This window comes from Hipposideros armiger, unplaced genomic scaffold (assembly GCF_001890085.2).
Source record: "Hipposideros armiger isolate ML-2016 unplaced genomic scaffold, ASM189008v1 scaffold_845, whole genome shotgun sequence".
Classification (NCBI taxonomy): Eukaryota; Metazoa; Chordata; class Mammalia; order Chiroptera; family Hipposideridae; genus Hipposideros; species Hipposideros armiger.
In genome coordinates, this window is record NW_017732195.1 from 353,462 (window position 1) to 379,853 (window position 26,392).

Below are 26,392 nucleotides of genomic sequence, written 5' to 3' on the forward strand. Positions count from 1 at the left end.
CTGAACCAAGTAATTAATTTAAGTGAAATAGGCTAAAGGACAGGCTTTTGTTTTCTTTCTAATGTATTTCAAGCTATTTCTAGAAAGTCTTAATATTTGAAGCCATCGAAGTTTAGAACTTTCCAAACTAAACTGAAAAATACCAAATTGCAGGATGAAAGTAATAGTATTGTCTGTGATTTCCTGTTTACCCTTAAATTTTCATCTGTTCAGCCCTACAAAAAAGAATTAGTGTGACCTAAAGACTTAAAAAAAATTAACTTTTCATTTAGAATGATCGTGTGAACCCTCTGAATGTTTTAATTATATAATTGTTTTAGATTTTTACTCAACTATTTGATCTCCTTCTGGAACTTATCTTTTCCCTGTGAATCCATGCAGATGCTCGTAAAACTGAACTGGGCCATTGTGGAAAAGAAAATTAATATGCAGAATTTGTTTTTAAAGCCTACTACATAACATAGTAATCTCAACATTTTAATTATATACACTGCTGTTGTTAAGCACTCCCAAAATAGATATACTGATATCATAAATGACATACTGATTTGTTATGATACCTGATATACCTACATATCAGGTATAGTATAAAACAAAAATAGAAACTAAAAATATTAGGTGATGAATATAAATAAAAGTTCTAATATTTGCTTCTAGAAACCCAAGGGAGTGTTTTTTATACTCCATACTAAAATTTACAGATAGGTTTTGGGGTTCATTTTAAAACGAATACGAAGGCCAGAAATACCTTCCTTTGGTGACTGCAGAAAAAAAACTTTTATAATAATTGTCAAGGTAGAAATCAGAAGGTATGTGATCTGTAATTTGACTCTTAGAGGTCAAAAAGTTAATACAAACATTTCCACATATCAGTGCTAGAGGTTTTGTAAAAATAAACTGCCAGTATTTTAGGACATACCAACTCGAACTCACCCTTGAATCTATCTATACTCACATCTCATACAAGGTGTTCAATGAGTCAAAGTACCAGAAAGCCTGTAAGACATGGAGTGCTATGTAGACACAGATGTATTTGTTAGCTGTTGTCATCATCAAAATTATCATCAGCAACCACAGACAAGCCATATATATCAGCCATGTCTAAATAACACATAACGTGTTTAGGAAAATTTTATACCATTATTTTGGAGACAATATAGAAAGAAATGTCTAATGTTACCTTTAGTTCTGATCTTTCATAACAGAAGAAAATAATGTCTAATCTTCACAAAGGGTGAAGACCCAATAAGCAAAAACGTAAATTGTGAAGTAGACTTAGGAATTGCCAAAATTTTCTATCTTAGTCAAATCTTTCACCTCTCACCTCTCAATTTACCTTTTCTAATTAGTCTATTATTTCATTCAGTAAATTTTTATAATAATATTTAATGTACCAGTTATAATTTTCAATGACAGATATACTTTGGTAAACAAGGCAGAGGAGCTTTCTGTAATTATGGCTCTTATTTTCTACTGGGGAGAAAGAGTCATTCCTTCGACAAACCAGAAAACAAACAAGATAATGTCAGATAGTGTTAACTGCTTAGAAGATACTTATGAATGAATGCTGTGTGCATTTTATGTTCTGTTTTTCCTTTCTGAAATATTTATGTTTCTGCTTTAGCATAGTTCTTTTTTTTTTAGTGAAATCTAATATCCTTTGCTTTCCTTTCCTACTGATTATTGTTTTTAGTACAAATACAGATAACAGTTGTATTTTTACATGTTTTATAAGAAACCAAACTCAATCGAAAAATAAACTTTTAGATTTTATCCATTAACTACCCTATTTTATCTCATACATAAAAGCTGCAATTACCTAGAATGTTCAAGTTATTTGGTACAGAAATCCTTGTTTTCATTGCTAAAAACTGTTTCTGGCTAACAAAACATAACACTTTTTAAGTTGTTTTGAATTAATGGAAAATTTAGTAATGAAGTTTGACTCCAGAGTAATAGATGATAAACATGTTTAATATGTATCATTAAAGTAATCATTTCATTTTAAAATTAATTCATTGCCTTCAAATTGCAGGTAGCATCTTTTCACATATATCAATAATTTACATTAAGTGTTTGTTTATGTGTTAACTATTTGATCTGTGACTTTAGTTTATTAAAAGAAAGTTTTTCTTTGTTTAAAGACTCACATATTCAGGGCCGGCCAACTGGCTCAGTTGATTAAGAGCTCGCTCAAGAGTGCGAGTTCTGAGCAACAGTGGTTCGATTCCTGGCCCTAGCTGAGCTGCTGCTGAGCTGCCAACAGGTGGCAGGATGGCTCAGCTAAATAGATAGATAGATAGATAGATAGATAGATAGATAGATAGATAGATAGATAGATAGATAGATAGGGACTCACACATTCAAATCAATTCACATAAGAATCCCTCTCTAGCCCTGGTTCTGAATCTTTTTTGGGTCCACAGATTCCTTTGAGAATCTGATAAGCATATGGAATCTTATCACACAAAAGTTGACATAAATATAGACACAGATTTTGCAGAGAATTTTAGAGGGTTTGCAGACTACCTATAGCTTATTCTGGTCTCCAGGTTTAGAGTGACTGGTCTGTAATAATGGAGTTCACAGGCTGGTGTGTATTATTAAGGTTAATATATTACTTTCCTATGTTTCTTGTTAGGCTTACCTCATTTTTCTTCTGGTATTTTCCGCTGCTGGGGAAGGGACACTTTTATTGCACTTAGAGGCCTGCTCCTGATTACTGGACGCTATTTAGAAGCCAGGTAGGAGACCTCTAAAAGGTTCAATGCAAGTTGATGTTTGAATGTTTTTCACATGCTCTTCAAAGTTTTCTTCTTATCAATCTATTCTCAACATTGGGGAGGAATGTTTTCCATAGGTGTTTATTTTATTTTAGTTTACTTTTTACATGTTCATTTAATAGGATCATAGAATTTCAAAAGAGTGAAAATCTTTGAAGTTACTAAGTTCAAGTCCCTCATGTTACAGGTCAGGCTATTTTCAGCATTAGCTAATTTATTTCTGTAAAACTAAGTAATGTGTAATCGTGTTACTATCATCACTCACTAAAAAAGTAAAATTTCTATGCCTGAATTAAGTATAAGAACTCAGATGAACTTTTAGGTAGAATTTGAAAGTCTACCATTTTTTGTCCTTCTATAATGAAGACATTACTGGTTGACTAAGTCCTGTAGAAAGAGCTATAATATCAGGTTTTCTTCTATATGTTGTCAGGCCTTATAATTTCCAGTTTTATGTTTTCTAGAAAGTGGTATTTTCTTGTGTCACAATAATAAGAGTGAATTTATCCAGGTAGAAGAGAAAAGGTTCACAGCAGTGTCACTCAAAGTGTGATTACACCAACAGTGTCTCCATCACCTGAGCGCTTTTTAGAAGTGCATATTCGTGGTCCCTATGTTGGACCTCCTGAATCCAAACCTGGGTGTGGAGAGGGCGGAGTTGGCAGGTGGAAAACTGATTTTGCAAGGGCTCCAGGGGATTGTCAACAGCTGAAGGCTAAATTTTGCTGCACTGCTCTACAGGTTAAAACTTAGCAAAAAAAGCATTTATATTACAGGATAAATTGTTTGGATATCATCAGAAAAATACCTGAAGTTTGCCTCTTGAAATAGTAAAAGTTTTATGCTTGGTCCTTTTAAATTTGAAAATTTCTAAGTGGGCATCTGAAATGTTTTCTATTTTGCCCTGCTAACCGAATATAATAAGAGCTTTACTTACTGACTTATTCTGGGGCTGTAGAAATTTGGGAGGCCGTTTGCTTCTTCCCGAAATGCCCCTAAATGACTGTTGCTAAGTAGGAAACGGAACACCAGGATTCAGCAGAGGGTAGTGGTTAAGAACTGGGGTCTGGGCCAGACTAGAACTGGGCCAAGTTCTAATCCTGGTTCCAAACTACCACCTGACAAATTATTTATCCTGTTTGTGCTCTCTATAGAGTGGATATAGAATTACCTTACAGGGTCTTTGTGAGGATTAAATGAGCTAATACAGTTGAAGTGTCCAAAACAGTGTCTGCCATGTGTGAAGCATTCCGTAGATGTTAGTTTCTTAATTCATTATTACTTTTATTTTTATCTGGGCTCCCAATTATCACTTCTATATACTATCAAAAATTTTTGCTTCTTAATTTTATATATGCCTATCTGGATCAGAAGTCAGCAAACTATGGCCTGTCACCTGTTTTGTATGACCTTTGAGCAAAGAATGGTTTTTACCTTTTTAAAAAGTCATTTAAAAAAGAAAAAGAATAGGTGGCTGAGACCACATATGGCCAACAAAGTCTAAAATATTTCCTGTTTGGCCCCTTACAAAGTTTGCCCACCTGCTCTAGATGATTCCCAGAGTATAATGTATTTGCTAGATTAGTGCTAGCTGCTGTAAAGTATAAACTCTTTAATTGTAATGGTTTTTCCCAAACGAAATTTATTTCTTGCTTCTGGTCCAATGTGGGTGTCCAGGAGGCAGCTTTCCACATAGTGATTCAGGCATACACGCTCCTTCATCACGAGGATCTGCCATCTTGCTGGGCCTCTGAGTCCTCTCCAGTTGGCTGGCAGAAAAGGAAAGAGAACAACCTGGGGAAATACACCTGTTCCTTGTACTTAACATTCCTCAGTTCCATTTAGTCATCTAGCCACAGCCAGCTGTAAGGTATGTTGGTACATGTAGGAAAGCCATTTTGGTGGACGCATGGCTGTCCCTACCACAGATAGCTCTACTGCCGCCCTCTGCAGAGATATTCATGGACAGAGGTCCGTGTTCAACTCTCAAGTGCAGGACATTGTTCTGGATAGTGAGGATTGCTGGCGCTCTGACTTGTTATTAATTGGAAGTGTTACTATCCATACTTGTACTTCAGAAAATAAAAAGTTTCCTGTTGCACTGTGATTTAAGAGATGGGCATTAAACTGAGACATAGAATTAATTAAATTTATAAATGGTGTAGCCAAAAAGTACTGAAGCCTAGATAGACATTTTAAATGACTTTTCCAAGGCATACCGATAGTAATACTAGGATTTAAACCTCAGTCTTATTTCTTAATGTCACGCTCTTTTTAGAATGCCATGCCATCTTACAAAGTTGTCATTTGGTATATGATACTAGACTAACACTTTAAAAGATAAACTATCCTTTACCAGTTTTTGAAAATTAATCATGTTTTTCAAGGTCAGCTTTTACTCATTTATTTTCCTACATGTTTGCTTTGCTCTTGGTATTTGCTTTTTAAAATAATAGAGTGTATGTTCTTAGTTACTTAGATTTTGAAATACCAAGGATTTCAAAAGTAGAATCTAGAGCTGTGAAGGACCTTAAAAATCTCCAGTCACATCCCTAACTCCACAGATGAGAAAACTATCCCAGAGAGAGTAAGTCACACAGATTGTTAGAGAAAAGGCCAGGGCTAGGATCAAAGTTTCTGACTTCTGATTCAGTGCTTGGTCTATGTTACAACCACCGAAAATACAAAGCACTAAGAGCAGAAGAGGAAAATGCACCCAAAATAATAGTCATCAAAAGTGACTTCTTTGTCTTCAATTTGTTAAGTGATTGTTTTCATGTCAAGTGATCCACCTAATTCTGTTGTTTTAGGAATATTATTTTAGCATTTGCTGGTACCCTGAGACACGGTCTCATTCCTAATCTCCTGGGTGAAGGAACTCACGCCAGATACAACTGCCGGGATGCTGTATGGTGGTGGCTGCAGTGTATTCAGGATTACTGTAAAGTGGTTCCAAATGGCCTAGACATTCTCAAATGTCCAGTTTCCAGAATGTATCCTACAGATGATGCTGCTCCTTTGCCTGCCGGCACAATGGTAAAAATCATTTCTTAAAATAATTTCTTTTCCTGAAAAATGACTTTTAGCATCTATAAAAATACCTGCAGTTAAAAATCTGAATTTTAAGAATTGTTAAAATATTGCCATTTACTTAGCATCTGCTGGTACTATGAGACATTGCAGAGATAAGACTAGCTCCTTGCTTAAAGAGCTTGCAACATGGTAGAAGAGAAGATGTGTACAGAATATGGTCATTGCAAAAAAAGGTATGTGGGAAGTGCTATGTAGTCTCTCATAAGAGGGAGAGAGCTGATCTAGTAGGTGAGTCTTAGGGAGAACTTTAGCAAGTAGCTAAAATTTCACATAAACTGAACCTGAGTTGGATTTCAGCAAAGGTGAGGGGAAGTTGTGGGAAGACATCAGAGTTGAAGAGTAAAGCTCAGCGTGGATTGAAGCACAGTTCAGGACATACTGCTCAGTCTAGTTTGGCTTTTTGTGTAGAATACCTTACCTATAGGGTAGTAAGAGTTTGTGGGAAGGCTGAACCAGGTTGTGGAGAGCCTTTACTACCAATCCAGGAAGTTCAGAGTTTATCTTATGAACACCACAGAATGAATACACATTTTTGAGTAATATTTTCCCAGTCAGTAATGTACAGTGATACTGTGCATTCGCCATTTCTGATCTGCCTTTGTCATTGTTTGTTTGGTATATGACCGTGGGAAACTTCTAAACTACCCCAGGGCTAGCACAGGTTTATGTCTCCATAAAATAAAAAAAATTTATATCATGAAGTAGTCAAAGAATACTTGTCAAACAAAGTTTTATCGGAAGTACCACTTTAGTATATAGTTTATCTCCATTACTATGTATGTGGATGAGTAAGAACAGCAATGCCAATACAAAATTCAGATTTCTGTATAATAAGCCAGATTCATTTGTTAGCTGAACAATTCACTCTAATAGAAACCATACAAACTCACACAATTCATTTTTATGTATCAGCAAAATTACAAATTACTTCATGTCACAGACATGAGTTGTCAGAACTATAATATTTTAAATATTCATATGCCGAAGATCGACCGTATCATTTGGTGTATAAGAGCGGCTGCTTTCCCCAGACATACCCCTGATTCCCATTTCTCCCTCCTAGGAAAATGTGTTTTCACAAAACTTAAGTAATGGGATTCGGGGGAAGATAAGAAAAATGTGATTTCTAACAGAAGTAACATCCATTATGTCTCAAACAGGATCAGCCATTGTTTGAAGTAATACAGGAAGCTATGCAGAGGCACATGCAGGGTATACAGTTCCGAGAAAGGAATGCTGGTCCACAGATAGATCGAAACATGAAGGATGAAGGTACATCATGTTGTATAGTCGAGATTTACTGTTGAGGTGAAATTAAACATTGTAATTGTTCATTTATTTGACAAATACTTTATTGGTGTGTAAAATGGCAGAATATAACTATGAAAAATGGATTATCACGGTTCTTGATCTCACTAGTTTAGTTTTAGTTTCTAGAGGAAAGATAAAACTTTATATCTTTGGTTAGCCAATTTAAAAGGTTAATTTGATGGTTGCACTTATAATAATAATCGCTAATAATTGAGTGTTTACTATGTGCTGGGCATTGTGCTAACTGCTTTGCCTGTGTTATGCCCATTTAACACTCGCAAGAATATTGGGGATGAGTTATGTTGTCCCCGTTTTTATTGATAAAATAACTGAAGTGTAATAATTTTGTTAGGGTAATAGGATTATGAACTATATTTTGTTCTTTTTTTTTAACACTTGTTTTGAACATAAAATGATAAGCTTTTTAAGTGATCTATTCCAGGTATTTCAGATAACTCTAACTCATTGGCAAATTCGGTGTATACTCAAGAATCTAAATTTCTCCTTGTATCTTATAAATTCTATTTTAAACAATAATTAAACCTCGTTTAGTTAATGTATTGTTTGTAGTGCTAACATACAAATTTTATACCAAACTGAGCTAGTAAGAATCACTTAGCTTTTTTTTTTTTTTTTTTTTTTTTTAGCTGAGCCATCCTGCCACCTGTTGGCAGCTCAGCGGCTGCTCAGCTCGGGCGGGACTCGAACTGCTGTTGCTCAGAGCTCACACCTTGAGTGAGCTCTTAACCAACTGAGCCACTCAGCTGGCCCTGGCTGTTAACTTTTTTTAATCCTTATTAAGAGAATTAAATAGAAATAGGTTTTATATTTTAAAAACATTTTTTGTGATAACCCTGAATTATTTTAGTTTTTAATATTAATTATGAAATGTTTGAATGTACAGAAAATAACCTAAATTATACCTTGAAACTAGAACTGAAATTAGACAGATATTAACATTTGACTGTATTTTCTTCAGATCTTTTTTGTTTTGAAAAGAAATAAACCATTACCAACATAGCTAAAACTTCATCTCTACCTCTTTCTCTTCCCTCCCTCTCCAGAATTAATGACTATCTTATAATCAGGGTTTTTATTTTCATGTATGCTTTTGTACTTTATGTGCTTATGTATGTTTGAGCATGTGTAAATTATATGGTACATATTATATAGTATATATTTGGTATATTATGTTATGTATTATAATATACTACTTATAAATGTTTTATGTTTTTAAATTGTATGTCTTATGAAATCATATAAGACATAGCCATATAGACATACATGGGTGTGTGTGTGTGTGTGTGTGTGTGTGTGTGTGTGTGTGTGTGTGTATGTATACACATTTACATACACACAAACACTTTTACGGAAAAGTTATATACACCCTTTTGCAATTTATATACTCAGTCATTTTGTTTGGGGGATTTATCCATCTTGATTCAGTAAATCCAGTTCATTAATTTTAAATGGTATAAAGAGTTTTCCATTGTATGAATAAACCACAGAGTTTATCCATTGCTCTACTCAGCAGTTATTTACTTTCTTGCTAATACAAGCAGTGTTGCAGTAATATCTTTGTATGTGTCTTCCTGTGCACATACGTAGGTAAGGGTTTCTCTAGAGTGTGTATCTATGAAATGAAATTACCATGTGGTAGAGTATTTACATCTTCAGCTTTTAAGATATTACCAAATTGCTCTCCAGAACAGTTGTCCTAGTTTATTATATTCCTTTTAAATTTTATAAATGTTTTATTTTGCTTAGGTTTTAATGTAACAGCAGGGGTTGATGAAGAAACAGGATTTGTTTATGGAGGAAATCGCTTTAATTGCGGCACATGGATGGATAAAATGGGAGAAAGTGACAGAGCTAGAAACAGAGGAAACCCAGCCACTCCAAGGTAGGGTTTATTTTGTGGTGCTTAGACAATTTACCCTTTTTAAAACCATACTTTGGGATATTTGGTGAATCTATTAACCATGAAGTAAGTCGTCTTATTTAATCAGTAAAAATCCCCCATTCTCTCTCCCACTTCCTCTTCCGTTCACCTCCACTTCTCCCCCTGTATACATGTGTACACGATCCTGTCAGTAAGTCATTAAGGAAAGCCATCTGTTCTCTTCTGGAAGTTCTCATGGGTCGATTTTCTACAAGTACCTCAAAGGAAAGTTTTATGATTCATTATCTCAGTGTTTAAGAAGTTTTCTTAACCTGAAGTTCTTTCATTGTAAACATTTTATTATGCCCATCTTTTGTAAATATAGAAAACAACCAATTATCCCACCCTTTCACTTTCTGAATCTTTTTCCCCCTAAATTTTTAAAATCTTTTATCCCATCATTTCTTTTTATGATTTCAAATGCTTAATAGTATCAAATCTGAGAAACTATTTTCTTATTCTAAATTTTATCTTCAGTCAGAATTATCAAAAAATTACTTAATAGTAGCTGTCATTACATGCTTTGCAAATTCTTTTAAAAGCCTGTTTATTTTGGTACATTATGACCTGTTGTACTTCCCTTTCATTTTCTTTAAAAGTGAATGCTCAAATTATTATGTTCACCTACCCTGGCTCTCTTCAGGGATGTGAATTCTTTCCTATAGCCCATGTTTGCTGCCTTTTTTATGGGACGCTTATTTCAATATTCTCTGATTCCTTATCGTACCTTTCTCTAGCTGCCATTCCTTTTACTCCATAATCCCCATTCTACTTCATAGAATATTTTAAAAATACGTTAACAAGGTAAACAATGGCAAAATAGTAAAAAGAGAGATTTCTTATACACATTCCTATCAAGTGGGAGTTTTTTTATAAATAGTTGTTTTTATAATACATCGGTTATATAATTCATCAAAATTGTTTATTCATTGCTCTTTAAATAGTCCTTAAATGACTGTAACTCACAGAGTAAAATTTACTTTTAATTTTAGAGATGGATCTGCTGTTGAAATTGTGGGCCTGAGTAAATCTGCCGTTCGTTGGTTGCTGGAATTATCCCAGAAAAATATTTTCCCTTATCATGAAGTCACAGTAAAAAGACATGGTAAACTGTTCATTTTATTTACAAGGAAACTCCAAATATACTGTCTATATTCTTAACCTACATAATCATCTTTTGACTTAATGAACTAATATTAGAAAACCCTTAAGATTAAGAGGATTAATATAAGAGGAAAGAAAAACCATTAATTTACTAGTATGAAAATTGTAACAAGCCTGGTTACTAACCATATTTTTATACCAACTTTGAACTGAGATGTGAAAAGCATCACTGTTATTGCTATGTTGTGCTTTTCTTTTCCCGCAGTGTGACTGTGAGCAAGACTGTGTTTTGTGAACAGTTATGAAATCTTTAAAACTCTTTTTCTAAAACTGTGTTGTCCAATAGAAATGTAATTTAAGCCACATACATAATTTAACATTTTCTAGAACCCACATTAAAACAATAAAAAGAAGTCTGGCCAGGTGGCCCAGTTTGTTAGAGCGCAGGCTCTGAGCAACAAGGTTGCCAGTTCGATTCCCACATGGGCTAGTGAGCTGAGCCCAAGCTAAGCTGCCGCTGAGCTGCCAACAGGTGGCAGGATGGCTCAGCTGGTGAGAGCGCATGCTCCTAACAAGGTTGCCAGTTCGACTCCTGCATGGGATGGTCAGCTGTGCGCGCCCCCCTCTCCCTGCCAATTAAGATTGAACATAACACCTTGAGCTGAGTGGCTGCAAGCTGCCAGTGGGCAGCCAGATGGCTCAGTTCAATAGAGCAGATGGGTCCTGGAAAAACACAATGTTCCCTTCCCCAATTTCCCAACACTATTCCCTTCCCCAATTCCCCAATAAATGTTATTTTAAAGTAAAAAGAAGTAAATTAAATTAATTATGATAATAAATTTTATTAACTCAATCTATGTTAAATATTATTTCAACATGTAATCAGTATGTGATTGATTATTCATGACCTATTTTGGTGATGTGCTAAGCCTTTGAAATCCAGGGTATAGTGTGAACTTCTGCCACACCTCAATTCAGACTAGCCTCATTTCAAATGCTCAATAAAGGTAACTTTGTCAAACATATAAGAGTGATCCAAACAAAGACAAATCAGAGTTCATTTGCTAGAGTCTGATCCTTTTTTGGTAATATAATGAAAAATAATTTTTAATTTCAGGCAGGTGTCCTTCAGAAAACCCTGACACTTTCAAAAAGTGGATAATTTATTGCCTAAATATTGCTCCTTGTCTGTAGCTAAATGTATGAACTTCTTTGAATGCTTAAAACTGCCAAGTCTTTCCATGTTTCAGGAAAGGTCGTGGCAGTCTCATATCATGAATGGAACCGAAAAATACAAGACAACTTTGAAAAGCTATTTTATGTGTCTGAAGACCCTTCAGATTTTAATGAAAAGAACCCTAATCTAGTTCACAAGCGCGGCATATACAAAGACAGCTACGGAGCTTCAAGCCCTTGGTGTGACTACCAGCTCAGGCCTAACTTTACCATAGCGATGGTTGTAGTAAGTGATGGGTATATTTTTAAATTTCAAAAATGTTGTGATTGGGTTTATTTAGTTCTTTATTTCCATTTGTTTTCATAGTCTTTTAATTGCTAAAAAGTGTATTGTTTACTAGATAGACTTACATAGTGTTTTCTAATAAAGCATCATGCATACCACCCTTAACCTTTCACATTTAGTATCAAAAAATAGAAAGTAATGTGATGTTTTTCACATCACAACACACATAGAAAATGATGACATTTGTACAGTACATTGGACTAAATGGATTAGGTTGCTTGTGCCAGACCCAACTGCTTCAGTTAGCTCCCAGGGCCCTGAAAGCTGAGGATATCTGTATCTTGGTGCCTCACCGGTGCCTCAGCACAGTATTAGAAACATCTGGACCAGTGAACTAATGTGAGTATATTCAACTCACATTCTTTTTTCTTTGTTTTGTAATAAGTTCTTTCTAGCAAGGTATTTTAGAGTGGCATTGCTTTTGTCTCTTCTTAGACTAAAAATAAACTACAAGGGCAGTGAAATAGAGAAGGTATAGGTCCTTCTGTGCCTGCCTAGCTGTTTCTACTTTGTCAAAAAGAGCACAGAACATAGTACTCTTCATTATAGTAGAATAAAAAATGCAAAGATACATAAAGGTATCTTTGTGCATGTGATTTCATTTAATCATTAAAATTCAGTGTGCATTTGATTTTATTTAATCATTAAAATTAATGGAGATTCATAGTCACTAATGCTTCTCTCCTTCTCCATATCACATACTCACGCTGTGGGAGGGCAAGTCCTTCTGTATTTTTATTATGACCCTAGAAGCAAAAAACGGTGACCAGATATACTTAAAGGAAGCTATTGTAAATCTTCTGAAAAATGAATTTGATGGGCTGAGGTGTGTCCTGCCTTCATTTAGTTGTGGCAACTTCCTTTTGGAGCCAGTACACTTTCTTGAAACTACACGAGGAAACAATCACCTCTAACAGTTTTCCTGGCTTCGAAGGCCAAGAACAGTGCTTCCTAGTCTGCCTCATGGAGATTTGGTATCTGTACTCGAATTCCAACCCACACTGTATTTTTAAATCGTCTTCCTTCTTTTCCAAGTTTATGAATATTTATGTTCCACTGTGAGTGAAAACTAATTCTTCTATGATCTTAAAATTTTTGTATATTTGTTTTTGACATTCCTTAGGCCCCTGAGCTCTTTACTACAAAAAAAGCATGGAAAGCTTTGGAGATGGCAGAAAAAAAATTGCTTGGTCCCCTTGGCATGAAAACTTTGGATCCAGAGTAAGTTACAATATAAATGCTAAGAATGTTATTCATATTATACTTAATATTTAATTATATTTAATCTTGGCATGAAAACTTGGATCCAGAGTAAGATGGAGTGTATTAAGAATGTTATTGATATTGTATTATATCACCCACAGTTGTTTTGCTTGTCTATAAAACCTCTAAAATTACATTCAAGCTGAGTTTTTTTAAATGCCTTCTGTGTCTTCATTAACCATCATTGTTCAAAATGCCTTTGACTTCTCGTCTATTCAGTAATCAATGAAAGAGTTTTTAAGTTTATAAAACTAATATCAGGAATATTTTCTAATGCCTGTTTTTTCTTATTATAGTGATTATTATGTATGTTGGATGGACATATTGTCTCCTTAGAGACAATTTTTATTGTCTAAGTTGTTACTCATTGTTCCTTTCATACTTTTAATACATACGTGTATGCAGTTATTTCTTTCGTTCTTTTTTTTTTTTAAATAACTTATATGAGAGTTTGAGTTTATTTGAGTCAAGCTGATGACATGCTGGGAAGCAAGTTCTCAAATGCTCCCTCTATTTCTTGATTTTTAAAAAATATTAGACTATTTGTTTACTTCTTGTGATGACAGATGAGGATTTAATTCTATCCTCACCTCACCAACAGCCCTTTCTATCCTTGTCTCTAATTATACCACTATTTTTATTTAAACCAATAAATAATGTTGTTTTTATTTTATGATTATATCTACCATTTTTATATTTCTTTTCTTTTTCAATTTTTGCTTTTTTCTTGAATTTCTAATGACCATTCTGTTCTTTTTTTTCCTTTAAAGTTTGATACCTGTCATCAATTTGCTTTCTATATCATTGATGAGAGAGCCCCATTTCTTTAGTACCCTCAACTTTGTAGATTTTCCCTAACTTACTGTTTGCTCATTTCAGTCTTGAGATGTAAAATTTTATATCCATGTACTTCTCTGCATTCTGAAGTATTCTTCACATTTTCAGAGGCATTAAGAACCATTGTCAAAACTAAAACCCACAGTTAAAGCTTATGCATGGGGCAAGTTCTGTCTCTCTTACTAAAAGAAAAAAAAGAACAAACAAAAGCTATAACAAGAGACAAAAAAGGACCCAGCAATTCCACTTCAGAGTATTTATTTATCCAAAGAAACCCAAAACACTAATTCGAAAAGACGTAAGCAACCATATATTAATTGCAGCATTATTTATAATAGCCAAGATGTGGAAGCAACCGAAGTGTCCATCAATAGATGAATGAATAAAGAAGTGGTACATGAAATCTAAAAAACTGAATGAACGAGCAAAGTAAACAGAAATGGTCTCAGGGATATAGAGGAACAACTGATGGCTGCTAGTTGGGAGGGGGTAGGGATGAAGGAGAAGGGGAAGGGATTAGGCAGCATAAATAGGTAACTACAATATTGCCACAGGGATATGAAAGACAGTTCGAGGAATATAATTAATAATGTTGTAAATATTTTGTAGGGTGTCAGATGGTCACATGTCTTGCTAGGGAGACCGCACCATAGATGAGGTAGAGGCTTGATCACTGCACTGTACACCTGAAGCTGATGTTGTATAATATTGTATGTCAACTATAGTGAACATATATAGATATAGTCATGGGACGTGGAGTATAGTGGAGTGGAGTCAAGGGAATTGTAATAGATTTTTAAAAAATCAAGAAAAGAAAAAAAATAGTTTATTCTTTTTTATTGCTGAATAGTATTCCATATGTATGCACTACAGTTTGTTTAACCATTTAACCCATTGCAAGGCATTTTGGTGGTTTCTGGTTTTTGGCTATTGCAAATAAAGCTGTTAGGAACCAAAAAAAAAAAAAAAAAAAGTGGTACATATATACAGTAGAACATTACTCAGCCATAAAAAAGAATGAAATCTTGCCATCTGCAACAACATGGATAGACCTACAGGGTATTTTGCTGAGTGAAGTAAGTCAGACAGAGAAAGACAAATACCATATGATTCACTTATATGTAGAATCTAAGAAACAATGTAAATGAACAAACAAAACAGAAACAAACTCAGAGAAACAGAGAACTGATGGTTGCCAGATGAAAGGGGAGTTGGGAGACTGGATGAAGAGGGGGAAGGGATTGGGAGGTACAAATTGGTTGTTATGCAACAGCCACGGGGGTATAAAGTAAAACGTAGGGAGTAGAGTCAATAATACCGTAGTAGCTATGCGTGGTGTCAGATGGGTACTAGATTTATCAGGGATCACTTCATAAGTTATTTAAATGTATAAGCACTGCATTGTACACCTGAAACTAATACAATGTTGTATGTCAACTGTAATTGAAAAATAAACTTATTAAAAAAAGAAAAGAAAGAAAAGTAATTTAAACTGAACATAGATAACTAAACTGCCTTGTATTATCTGTTGCAATAAGTCAGTAATACTTTGTTTAGTTTATAAATGTATATAAATTCTCTAAGTGTATTCAATTGCTATTTGTAATCTGATACTGTACTAATTTTAATTAATTTTAAAATAACTTCATGGAGAAAAAAACCTTTCCAATATGTAATAATAAAAACTTGAATTGTTACTAATTCAAATTATGCTGTGTATATTTTAATTGTTATAAATATGTTAGAGACCTAGTGAAATAATTTACTTTAACCAATATTTGGTGTCAGACTAACTCCTTGAAGGCAAGATACCTGAATATTTTATATTGTTTTGTATTAACCACTAAGTGTTTGTTAGTCATTCCCTAACTCATTAAAGTTCTCTGAACTCAGTATGTACTAATTTAGGGTTAAATGGATGATGAGCTTATTCTATAGATTGGAAGACAAAATAATTTGATTATATTTCTTACATTTGCTATTGAAATTTTTTTTCTAATGCTTCCTATATAATGTCTCATCTTTTTCTAATCTAAATTTCAATCATTTTGCAGTGATATGGTTTACTGTGGAATTTATGACAATGCCTTAGACAATGACAACTACAATCTTGCTAAAGGTTTCAACTATCACCAAGGACCTGTAAGAATTTCATTTTTCTTTTCTGAGTTTTCAATTAAAGTTATTTTTCCAATAATTTTAGAGACTCACAGCTCTTTTTTTTACTTTTAAATCTTCTTTTTAAGGAGTGGCTGTGGCCCGTTGGGTATTTCCTTCGTGCAAAATTATATTTTTCCAAATTGATGGGCCCAGAGACTAATGCAAAGACTATGTTTTTGGTTAAAAATGTTCTTTCCCGACATTATGTTCATCTTGAGAGGTAAGTCATCATAGGCATGTAATTTCCATAATGGGTGTTTAGTCAGTTTGTTAGATATTAGGTAAATGACATTTCGTTAGAATTCATTTCTGTGCACATATATTCTAGCTACCCTAATGAAATTTGAAAGTTTTACTCTTTAACACAGCAAGTTCTATAATGTAATTTTTACCTTCCTTTAATTATTTTTAGGTTATTTATTTTCATTCTAAAACTTGATATTGCATGATTTATACATGTGAAAGTGTTTGATTTTAAGATTTAGCTGCTGCTATATTTTTGGATATGGTTAACAGAATAAATACAAAAACTAAAAGTACTCAGGCTGGGTTTTTTGAGTTAACTGATTTAAAGATATATCAATAAATAATTTTCAGAAATGCTTTCATTATAATTAAAATATCAGAGTTGGTTCTTTGGCTATTATTTCAAACCCATGTGTCATACTTTTTGTGCTGTTAGCAGATAGTGTCAGTTATAAGCTGATACAAATTCAGTCAAAAGCTCTTAATGTCCCACATTCTAGATTAAACCTGAATATGTGTACATCTTATTGCTCAAAATAATTATGCATAAACAGCATAACTGTTACCGTCTTTATTACAGCAGCATAAGACACTTCCATCTGTCACATGAATGTTGTGTCAGTTTTTTCCTCTTTTCTTCAGTGTGTTTTCATTAGCTTGAATATGACAGACAACCCCATCCCTGCCACACTCCTGCCTTATCTAGAGATTGAATTTGAGTCTGTGTGATGCAACGTTCTTGTAGTCCATCCTTTATTGCTCCACAGTATTTCTCATTAGTTGCATTTATTCTCTCTTTCTTCCCTTTTGTCCATGAGAAGTATGAATATCTTGCACTGCATAGTCATTCTTCTATCTATGGTCACATCCCACCCCCACCTGTTCTATGACTTTGCTCTAATAATTACCCTCTCTTGGTGTTCCATTTGATCCTTCCTTCTTAAGCTACAAAGATACTTGTCAATCACTCTAAAGTCATGCTGTTCCTACCTGGTGCCTTGTCTTATCATCACTTCCTGTAAGAGTAACCTCCTCATTTTTTTTTGCTTTCTGACCACCCATTTAGTCATCCTCACTTGCACTCTGGCTTTTGTTTGGCCCTTACCACTCTGGTGAAGCCACTCAACAAGACCCTTTCTGGATCCCAGATCCCATGATTTCCTTTCAGTTCTCCTCTTTGACCTGGCTATATAGTTATTTGACATTGTTGCTTTCCTCTTATCATGAAAAACTTTAGTCTATCCATAGCATTAGGTTTCCCTTGTTTACCTCACAAGGGTGGAGTGCTCCTCTGTAAATGTCAACTAGGTCAAGTAGGTTGATAGTATTGTACAAAGTACTTATACATTTTCTGTCTACTTGTTCTATGAATTACCTAGAGAAGGGTATTGATATCTCCTACTATAATTATGGATTTGTCTGTTTTTCCTTGCAGTCATATAAGTTTTTGCTTCGTGTATTTTGAAATCTTAACTAGTAGATGCATAAATATCTAGGATTGTTCTCTTGATGAATTGACCCTTTATCATTATGGAATGGCTTTCATTGTCGCTGGCAATATGTCTTTGCTCCAAAATCTACTTTGTTTGGTATTAATAGAAGCACTCCAGATTTCTTTTGAGTATTCATTACTATGGTATATATTTTTTTTCATCCTTTTACTTTTAACCTTTTTGTGTCTTTGTTTTTAAAATGGGTTTCTTATAGCAGTGTATAATTGGGTCTTGCTTTTTTATGCAGCCTGATACTCTCTGACTTTTAATTGGGCTGTTTAGACCATTTGTACTTAATGTGGTTATTTATGTGTTTAAGTATAAATCTATTTGTTTTCTGTTTATCCTCTCCAGTAGCTTTTTCCTCTTTCTGCTTCTTTTAGATTTAATATTTTTATTCCATTTTATCTTCTTTATTAACTAATTAGCTATTCTCATTTGGTGTTTTTAAATGATTCCTTAGGTTTGTAGTATATATATATCTTTAATTTATCGTACTTTACCTTCAAGCACTATACCACTTCAAGTATAGTATAAAAACTTTAAAATAGAATAGTTCTATTTCTCCCCTCCAGGCTTTTGGGCTATTTTTGTCATCTGTTTTGTTTTTACATATGTTATAATCCCCACTATATTTTTATTATTTTTGTTGAAGCAATCAGTTATCTTTTAAAGATAGTTAAGTAATACAGAAAAAAATCGCATATTTTTTTTTTACTCACGTAGTTGCCATTTCCAGTGCTCTTCATCTCTTTATGAATATCCCTATCTCCATCTGGTGTCATCTTCTACCTAAAGACTCTCCGTCATGTCTTGTAGTGCAGGCCTGCTCATGATGAATTCTTTAAGCTCTTGTATATCAGAAAAGTCTTTATTTTGCCTTCATTTCTGAAAGGTATTTTTGTTGTATACAGATTCAAGGTTGGCAAGTTTTTTCTTTTAGTACTTTAAACTTGTTGCATTGTTTTGACAAGAAATGTGCTGTCATCCTTATTTCTAATATGCCATTAATTCCATTCAGTGTATGTTTTATTTCTTTTATTTCATACATTATAGTTTTTATTTCTTAAAGTTTGATTTGGCTCTTTTTTTATCTTCATATCTCTGCTTAATATTTTGAACATATGATGAAATACAATTATAGTAACTATTTTAATATTTTTGTCTGCTAGTTGATTTCTGGTTTGTTTCACTTGTGATTATTCTCTTATTATCCTGCTCTTTGCCTGCTATTGTTTTATTGGATGCCAGATGTACATTTTACCTTGTTGGATGTTGGATTTTTTTTTATATTTCCATAAAAATTCTTGAGTGTTGTTTTTGAGTGCAGTTAAATTATTTTAGAAATAGTTTGATCCTTGCAGGTCCTGATTTAAGCTTTGTTGGGCCTGACCCAGAACAGTATTTAGTCTAGGGCTAGTCTACACTAACGAGTCAAAACCCATCTGCATTCTCTGTTCCATATTCCGAAAATTATGAAGTTTTCAAATCAGGCTGGTGGAAGTAAACAGTGTAACTGACCCCTGCATGAATGTTGGGTACAACTTCACCTAAACCTTTTGGGTGGTTCTTTCTCCATCCTTGATTAGTTTCCTCTTGTGTGTTGGTTGATGGGTATGCTGTGAATACGTGAGTGGGAGACCCTCTGCCTAACTCCAGATTTTTCTCTTTGTGCAGTTCTTTCCTCTCTACTACTCTGATCTGAAAATTCTAGCTTCCTTGGTCTTCTTGAACTCTCAGTTACATCTCTTCAACTCAGTGATTCTGGGTTCGCTTCCCTGTGCCAAATCCTAGAACCTCTCTCAAGACAGTATGGTACAGACTCATAGGACTCACTTCATTTTTTTCTCATTTCTCAGGGTCACTGTTCTTTGTTGGTTAATGTCCAGTGTCTGGAAAATTATTGTTTCCAATTCTTATTTTGTCCATTTCTTTGACTGTTTTAGGCAGGAGGGAAATTCTGTCCGTGATAGTCCATGTTTTTCAGAAGTGGAAGTCCTTTCTTGCTTTGTGGCCCAACAAAATGTTGTAGGCTCATCTTTTACTTTGCCTGTCCCAGCCCTAGAACTGAGCTATTCTCCAAGGAGCCCTGGTTCTTTCTGGTGAAGAATGTTATTTAGAAGTCCATATCTGGGCACTTGGTGTATTCATTACTTCTATTACTTCATAACATCATTGTTAATGTGCCTCCCAATGATAGAGCTGGGAGACATACAACACATGTAGATAGGCATATACATACATCTCTGTATTTCTCTCTATGTGCTGATACTGATAACCTGCCTTCACATCAGTTCCACTCAGTAATAAATTCTACTTTTCTTCCTTTTCATATTTGTAATTCCCTTTCCAATAGCGAATAACCTATTTCCTGCTATCAGCATCTCATAGTCTCTACTCTGGCTCTGACACCTCATGCTGGGGTGCCCCCGAAATATAGATGCCCTCTTCACCCACTTGGGCCTGCTTCAGACAACCCATGCTAGGCTCCTCTGATGCACGGATACTCTCCTTGCACCACTTGGGCGTTGCCCCCCCCCACCCTTGGTGTGAACTCCTTTCTCATATCCCTCAGGCTTTCACATCCCACTCTGTGCTACTCCTGCTCCCCTTCTCTCCGCCCCTCCCAGAGTGGTCACTGACCTTTGTCCCACCTAATGACTTGAGAAGTGAATTTTTCAGAAAGCAAAGGAAAGAGGACTTTATAACCATACTGGTAATGTGGTCTATATCTATTGTGTCTATATTTAATTATGAGCAGCATATTTGTGGTTCTGTAAGGTTGTTTTGTTTCTTAATTTCAGTGCTATATTAGTTTGCTAGGGCTACTGTAACGAAGCACCACAAATTGAGTGGCTTAAACAACAGAAATTTATTGTCTCATAATTTTGAGGTTAGAAATATGAAATCAAGGTGTCGGCAGGGTCATGCTCCTTGTAAAGCCCTGTCTCCTCACATCTGCTAGTTCGTGGCTTGTGGCAGCATAACTCTAGTCTTCACATGGCATTCCCCTGTGTCCAAATTTCCCCATTTAATAAGGACACCAGTTATATTGGATTAGGGCCCTACCCTGATTCACCTTAACTAATTACATCTGCAATAGCCCTATATCCAAAGAAGTTCATATTCTGAATTACTGAGGGTTAGAATTTCAACTTATGAATTTTGAGGGAGACACAGTTCAACCCATTACAGATACCCAGGTACCCAAATTCAGTAGTCTGGCATTTTACTCTGAAGTAGCTTGAACACTTGCAAACAAATAAGTTTTCTATGTTTTCCATGACAACTTTTTAAAATACGGTACTAGATGATGTTATTATTAAGTATTATTCAAAATATCTCCATATTTGTCTAATGGAATTATTTTTTTATTTTTATTATGAAATACTTGAGATCTACAGAAAATTATATGTAACATAGCCATGAGTTACAAAGTATAATGATGAGACAAATATGTTCCCACAACCCAACTTAAAAAATGAAACATTATAGAATTATGTGTTTTTTTTTAATTTGTTGTATATTTAAGGGATTACATTGAAATTAAGAATAAATTTGATATGCTAATAATGCTGTGTTCTGATAGTGAGATCTGGAACAAGTTATTAACTTCTGTAGGAATGATTATGGTACCTATCTTATAGGGTTACTCTGAGCATTAAATGAGATAATGTATATAAAGCACTTATTTTTAGAACATAATAAATACACCGTGAATAGTAACTATATTATTCAGTAGAATGGGAAATTAGTATAGAAATTCAGATTGTTTTTAAGTGGTATCTTTTTCCTAATCATAGTTGTGTTTTTTCATTGTTTTGTATTAGTTTCACAGTTTTGTCAAGATCAAACTTAATACATCTACATAACTACAATTTGAGTCTCATAAACACACTCTAAAAGGAATAAAATTAGATGAGAAAGGATAGTTGTCTCTATATTTACATATTGCTTGGAATGGTAGTTTCTTCTGTGTTTAATACATAAAGGGATTCCTTCTATTTTAAAGTTTTAAATCTCAAAGATTGAATTATCAAATAATCATTTCAATCTAAATTCTTAATACATAGGATCTACTGTTTTGTTTTTTAGCAAATGACTGTGTATGGTTGTTTTTTATATAAAAAGGCAAAATCACCAGATTTCCTGCCTTTTTTGTTAATCCAACAAGATATGTATTAGATCGTATCTCATTAAATGGCTTTTCTTTTTTTAAGATCCCCTTGGAAAGGACTTCCAGAACTGACCAACGAGAATGGCCAATACTGTCCTTTCAGCTGTGAAACACAAGCTTGGTCAATTGCCACTATTCTTGAAACACTCTATGACTTATAGTTGATTCATAGATATTTATTAAGTATGCAATCACTGTGTTATGGAATGCAAGGACATAATATAATGTAAATGCTTTATATGCACAGGCTCGAGTCATTTTAAAAATCTCATTCATATAATACATGCCCAATTAGGTAAGACTGTAAAAGCATTGATTTTCTTTTTTTTTTTAATGTACAGGGGTAGCTTTTCATTTAAGTCAGAGAGAAAATTATCATTGCCAATGGAATGTTTTTCTTTCAAATTCAGTAAGTATTCTTCAAATGCCTAGAAATAAAGAGTTTGAAATCCAGAGTTTGAAAAAGAAAAATCATGTCATCTTCATTTTGTACATAAGTGAAAATGAAATACGAGAATGTAATCATGAAAGAAATGGAAAAGGATCTTTAAATTGTGGTATACATTTTCTTCAGTAACAATATATACCAAATAGGCCATGGTTAGTTAATGGTCTCACCTTCTACTACAGTATTTCTAGCACCTCCCACATTGCATTCAATAACTATTAAATGAATGTTAAATTATGGAAGTGTTCATAAGTGGAGCACAGATGTTCATATGTGCTTTTATTTTTTTCACTGATACATTAATATTTGTTTTAATGTAATGAATGCCAACAGTATATTTAACATAATTTACTTTGCTAATGATACATAGGCTCTCTCTATATAAAATAAAGCATTAGTAATTGACTTCCTAAAAACAGTTTTATAAAATCCGTCTTCAGTTTCAGTTTCCTACTACAAGGTGGTTTACTTTTTCAAAATGCAAATTGTTGGGCATATTTATGAGAACTTTAAAGAAAACAATGCTATATTAATTTTCTAAAACTTAACTATTTTTAGTTTGTGTGTAAAAAGTGTATTGGGAGATCATAGTAGATACTAATTTCCTGTTAACCAAAACCTGCCATTGATTCATTTAGCATTAAGAATAACCTTAGTGTCATAAAAATAGAGATTCAGTAGCTATCTTGAATTCCATAAAATCATCTGAAAAGCTTTTCATGTTATTTTTAAATACCTTAAATCTGAAAAAGTCATAAAAGGAAAAAGTTTTTTAACATTTATATGATTTGACATTTTGAATAGTACTTGTTTTCTAGGTGGAACTTTTTTTTACTGTTTTTGTCTCAAAAATACTTAAAATAGATTGTTACACTTTCAGTTTAAAGAAAACAGTTGCTAAAATCCTTTTATTACTATATAATATTCAATGGTATATTCATAATTAAAATAGTGGTACAGTAACACTTTTCTCAGTTAGAGATCACATACCCAACCACCTTAACTGTGACTAAGAAGTAAAAATAAAGAAGAAAAACAAGTAAACTAAAACTTCGGAGTAGTAAAAATATATAAATGCTTTAGATGTCAAATACCCATGCTCAAAAGCTCATGCAGTTTACCATAAGATTACCTGCACACCCTTTTTCAAAGCTGACCCTACTTTAGAAATAGTTTTAACTAACTTAACTTTCTGGTTTTCCAACCTAAAGTAGATTAAGCTCTACAAATTTAAGGACAGTTGTGACAATAATCTGACTGCTGTCTATAAATGTATTTTCCACGTTTCCCTTCCTCTTCATTGCTAAGTGTATAATATTTCCTAACCTGTGCAGTAAAAGACCTTTCTTGCAAGAGAAAAACATTAGTCATCAAGGGTTTATGTAGTTCTGTTGCTCAACTTTAATTTCTATATTAAAGGTGGTAAGAAAAGTAACTGAGAACCAACATATTTAACGAAAGCAAGAAGTAATGCCTGACAATTAAATATGATAAATACATTAATTAATAAATAAAAAATGAGTTGACAATTTAAAAACAGCCATTTTGGGCAAATACCCACTTTGCTAAATTTTTAGGACGTTGTATTGAATTAGAAAATTAAATGGGCCATATCCCTAATACGGAATATTAATGAAAGAACATTGTTATAATCTGCATGATGTATTTTAAAGTTTAAGAAGGTACGTTATTTCATCAAAGTAATTAAAGTAACAGTTTTAGACTTTAGAGAGATAAATGTCATTTGAGTAAAAAACATGTAAGTAGAATGCTTCACTCCTGAGTGATGTTGGATGAGGTACCACTGTCTTACATTTTAGAAATGGCTCTGTGCCTTGGTTCTTCACTAATCAAAATCAATTTTACTCTTTAACATGAGAAGTAAGTTTGTCAGTTAAACCAGTATGCTATGATAATTTATTAAGTTTTAAAGATAATTGAGGAAACATGAGACCTGTCATATCTATGGACCTTATAACCTATGTGAATTTTAACTCATTTCTGATGTCTTCAACTGCTCTATCTAGTTGGCAAATGTCATTTTTACGTCTGTGTGCCAAGAAAATAAAAATATTTTCTAAAAGTCTGTATTTTGCTTTCATTCCATTATTAACCATTGAACTAATTTGTTGATGCTGACTACTACCATTTATTTAAAGCTTGCTTATTTGGGGTGCTTATCTTTTTTGCAGGATTGTGGGGACAGAGAGAGAAGGAAGAATTATAGACTGTTTGGTAATTTATCTAATTAGCCATGATGAAATTAAGAGCAAAATAAATTTCTGATGTATAAATAGATGTTAGCAATTCTACACTCCCCTGGTATTTCTTAAACCCTTTCACACTACTGTGAACTTTTTAGTTACCTTTCATCAGCTTACTAAAGGCAAGTACTACAGGCCAAAATAGACATAATGTAGATGGGTGCCTCCTGAAGTGTCCAAAAGAATTTGAGTTATACTACTGAATAATATATACATATATAGAGAATGACATCTAATGACCAAAGTTGATCCATTTGGTCTTTACCTTAATTACTGTTGATTCATTTTTACTGCAGATATATATCGGGTTGTTGGAAAAGTCATGACGCGTTTTTCATTGCAAAAATGCGTCATGACTTTTCCGACAACCCAATATCTTTATCTTCAGATAAAAAGTATTAATCTACAAATCCAAACCTCTAATATTAAAGTTTTCATTAATGAATTTGTCAAACTTACCAAACTTAGTTATATAAATCCTCAATGCGCCAAAATAATAAATTCAAGTAAGGCGCTTAATTTTTTTTTTTTTAGCTGAGCCATCCTGCCACCTGTGGAAGCTCAGCTCGGGCTGGGAATCGAACCGCTGTTGCTCAGAGCTCGCACTCTTGAGCAAGCTCTTAACCAACTGAGCCGCTCGGCTGGCTGTATTTTTTTTTTCATTTGTAGGAGCCTCAAATTTATTGAGTAATACTGATATTTGTCATTTTGGCTACAGTTTTCCCCCCTAATATATTGGCCTTGTTATTTTGGTTAGAGGTTATTTTGTTTAACTTACAACAGCTTTGAATTTTTCTTTAATAAAATATTTTAGTATTTATCTTTGTGAACTCTTCTTCTATCTCTTCAAAATTTAATCTCATTCAGTAACTTAATGAACTTTTGTTACTGTGTTCTTCTGGTTTTATGTTTTATAGCAGCATCCAGTAGGAGGTGACATATTACTTAGGTATTTTCCAAATTGTTATACTCCAAACTCATGAACTGAATATGATATATAGTGATTCCTTTTTTAATAATTGAATTTTTATTTGACAATGAAGTGTACTTTTGGGATATACTATTGAAGTTATCTGTGCCTGTTTACTCATTTATTTATTTTTTTTTAAAGATTTTTATTGGGGAACTTGGGGGATGGAAACAGTGCTGGGGAATTGGGGGAAGGGGAACAGAGAAGTTGCTGTCCTTTTGTTCTTCAGTCTAGTTGTGGAGGACGTTGCTTCACTGGCCCAAGTTGGCACCATCATTGTGCTCTTCCCGGGCGAGGCAGATCAGTCGCTGGCTTCTGGATGGCCGCTCATGGCGGCTGCTTGGCCGCTCACGCTGGCTGCTGGCTACACACTGTAGTCCATGGCAACCCACTGCCACAGGGGCTGCAGCCTACACTGTCGCCGGCGACTCACAGCAGCCCAGCTCCAGGTTGAGCTGTTGTTCAGCATCTTAGCTGTGGAGGGCAGTGTCACTGGCCTCATATGTGGGATCTGAACCGGGGCCCTCTGGCGTCCCAAGCGAGTTCTTAACCATTGTGCCACTTGGCCGGCCCTTACTCATTTATTATAAGTTTTTGTTTTAATATTAGGCTTTTTCTCACCACCTCTCACCAATTTTTTCCTCTTCTTTTTTAGAATCTTGTTTTATATATCCACCTATTTATTCTTAAGTAATTTTACATATCCAAAAAGTATTCTCTTACCATTGTTACTAAACATACACTAAGTTAGTTTGATAAGAACTAGCATTTACAGTATT

General features: G+C 34.0%; 1 protein-coding gene across 1 annotated transcript in view; it reads left to right on the plus strand.

Annotated features, from left to right (window-relative positions):
• The window catches only part of AGL (amylo-alpha-1,6-glucosidase and 4-alpha-glucanotransferase), a 71,232-nt gene extending 46,767 nt beyond the window's left edge, over positions 1–24,465 (plus strand). The window contains 10 exon segments of the mRNA XM_019629345.1: positions 2,637–2,744; positions 5,594–5,819; positions 7,037–7,148; positions 8,955–9,090; positions 10,122–10,234; positions 11,484–11,695; positions 12,879–12,976; positions 15,910–15,997; positions 16,102–16,235; positions 21,975–24,465. Of these exon segments, the coding sequence (XP_019484890.1) occupies positions 2,637–2,744; positions 5,594–5,819; positions 7,037–7,148; positions 8,955–9,090; positions 10,122–10,234; positions 11,484–11,695; positions 12,879–12,976; positions 15,910–15,997; positions 16,102–16,235; positions 21,975–22,092 (1,345 nt within the window). The 3' untranslated portion in view covers positions 22,093–24,465.
• The last annotated feature ends 1,927 nt before the right edge of the window (positions 24,466–26,392 follow it).